Source organism: Eurytemora carolleeae, unplaced genomic scaffold (assembly GCF_000591075.1).
Source record: "Eurytemora carolleeae unplaced genomic scaffold, Eaff_2.0 scaffold402, whole genome shotgun sequence".
Taxonomy (NCBI): Eukaryota; Metazoa; Arthropoda; class Copepoda; order Calanoida; family Temoridae; genus Eurytemora; species Eurytemora carolleeae.
In genome coordinates, this window is record NW_019396300.1 from 195,660 (window position 1) to 198,069 (window position 2,410).

The following is a 2,410-nucleotide window of genomic DNA, read 5'->3' on the forward strand; positions in this document are numbered from 1 at the left end:
CCCCCCCCCCCCCCAGCATATCCTGGTTTTCAAGTACCCCAGCAGGGATAGGGTTAAAAATTCAAAAACATAAAGATTTAAAAATAAAATATATATTTTCTCAGGGTCCATGACCCCGTTAGAGCTGCAATACGAGTTCAAGATTATAACCAGGTAAAATAGTTTAATTAATTAATAGCATTTGATTTATTTTTTATTGTTTTACACGGATATATACATATTTATATCAGATATTGCGTTTTTTATCAAAAATATAGTACGTTTGCTGATACAGCCCGTTTAGTCGCTGACTAAAGTTGGACATTAGATTATACAGAACGTGGTCTCGGCAAACTTGAGATCCATTTGTTTAACACTTAAGTAGTATGTGTACACATTTGAAAAGAATATATAAGAATATGTAGATAAAAAGATAAAAGGCAAAAAACTTTAAACATGTTTAGTCAACCTGTATATTTTCTCTTAGTATTCATATATATATGTTTTATTTTAGAGCGTTCGAAGTCTTGCAGCTTCCACGTTAGGTATTTACGATAATTTTAAAAATTAAAATTGAAAAGTGTTTTTACATTTTTTTAGAATAAATTTATATCTAGAAAATGTTTCATTTATTTAGGTTCAATACTTGGCACATATAAGCTTTCGGCTTTGCTCTCTCACAGGTAAAACAAAATATTTTTCACAATAAGTATAGTTACATTATCATTATTAAGATTGCTTTGATATTAGAAATCACCAAAAAATGGTTCAAAAAGTAAGGTTTCACATTTTTTCAACCATTTGAGATCCATTTTTCTTTAACTGTAACATTAAAATTTAGGTTTAGAATTAAGTGCAGGTATTAAAGTTGAATCTCAATTAAGTATTCAAATAGCGGGGGGAATAATATAAAACTAGTTCTGAGTATTTAAGATAAGAATATATCTTCTGATTAAACGACACACATAAACCTGTAGAATAGAAAGACTACTGTTCTACGCAACTTTTATATTAGTGTAAGTCCAAAAAGCATGAAACAAAGGAGCATCGTACACTTTATCCAGACCCATTTTACTTCTTAAGTTGGATAATTTCCTAATATACGATTTTTGGACCTCCCCCACAAATTTTTTTTTGCAAACATTTTTACTATATAACAGGATTTTGCGATAAAAAATTCAATTTTTGAAAATTTGCAAATTTTTTGCAGTTTCTAAAATTAGAGCAAAGAGCTTTCTAATGATGTATCATTTGTCATATTTGGACATAAAACATGGTATTTAGAGGGGGGGGGTCAACTTGCCCCCTCCCAGCATATCCTGGTTTTTAAGTACCCCAGCAGGGATAGGGTTAAAATGGGGTCAACGTGCAGAAACAAATATCTTAGTATTTCAACTTTTTTTTGAGAAAAATCAAATTATTTTCTTGCAAAAGTAATTTTCTATTAAAATCGAAAATTCAATGTACATCAACTTTTGGATATCTACTCTCCAAAAATTGGCTGATTTTGTTCAAAGTAACAAAACTGGCCGAAAAATTACAAAAACACTGAAAAAATTCCAAAACATTGCTAAAAACGAAAAAATCAAGGGCCACCCTAAAGAGAATAGACCATGAACTGAAATAATACTAATTAAATGAATTGTACTTAATGAAAAAAAGAAGATAATGTTTGTAGAATGTATAAAATTAAAAATTGAAAAATCTGCGATTAAGTTTAAAGTTTATTTCAGAATATTGATAAAAAATAATGCACTGTTTAATGTCTGTTAACTGAATTTCTGTGAATTCTTTGAAAATTAAAATCAATTTATTTATTTGGTTGGATGATAATTTATTCGAGCAATATAAATTTAATAATTAAATATTCCGAACCAAATTAATCTTAATTTATATTCACACTTCCAGCTCTGGCAACTTATTGAACGGCGGGGGAACAAATAGTTCTAGTTATAATGTATATATACAAAATATGTATTTTTTCTTTAATAAATTAAATAACTTATTAAGCAAAGAATTACAAAACAAAAGCCTCGATATTAAATTTCATAAACTCTTCATCGTTAAAACCTGATGCACCAGCGGATTCAACAATAAACCTTTGATTTTCAAACCTCACGGATTTAACAGCTATAATTCAATCCTTATATCCCAGCACGCTGTAACTATCTATCACAATTTGACCTATTAAACAAAAACAAAATTCTCTTTCATACTTTTTTTTTGTCAGCGTATGCATTTTAAATAAAAGATTTAAGAAAGTTAACTACGAAAGTTTAAATGTTGTCAAATAAAAGACCAAAACGCGATTAAATTCCGAAAAGAAAAGAAATCAAACGCCTCTGGTCCTGTTTAGTCCAGGGTCAGACTATTTAATCTGACAGAATTTAACCCTATTCCTGCTGGGGGGGGGGGTCAATTTGACCCCCCC

At 29.5% G+C, this 2,410-nt stretch overlaps 1 protein-coding gene across 2 annotated transcripts in view; it reads left to right on the forward strand.

Annotated features, from left to right (window-relative positions):
• Positions 1–2,410, forward strand: part of LOC111700484 (stomatin-4) — a 29,196-nt gene that overhangs the window by 16,199 nt on the left and 10,587 nt on the right. For both annotated transcript variants that reach the window (XM_023471409.1, XM_023471410.1), the window contains exons 8-10: positions 105–153; positions 494–524; positions 617–662. In XM_023471409.1, the coding sequence (XP_023327177.1) occupies positions 105–153; positions 494–524; positions 617–662 (126 nt within the window). The remainder of the gene's footprint in view (positions 1–104; positions 154–493; positions 525–616; positions 663–2,410) is intronic.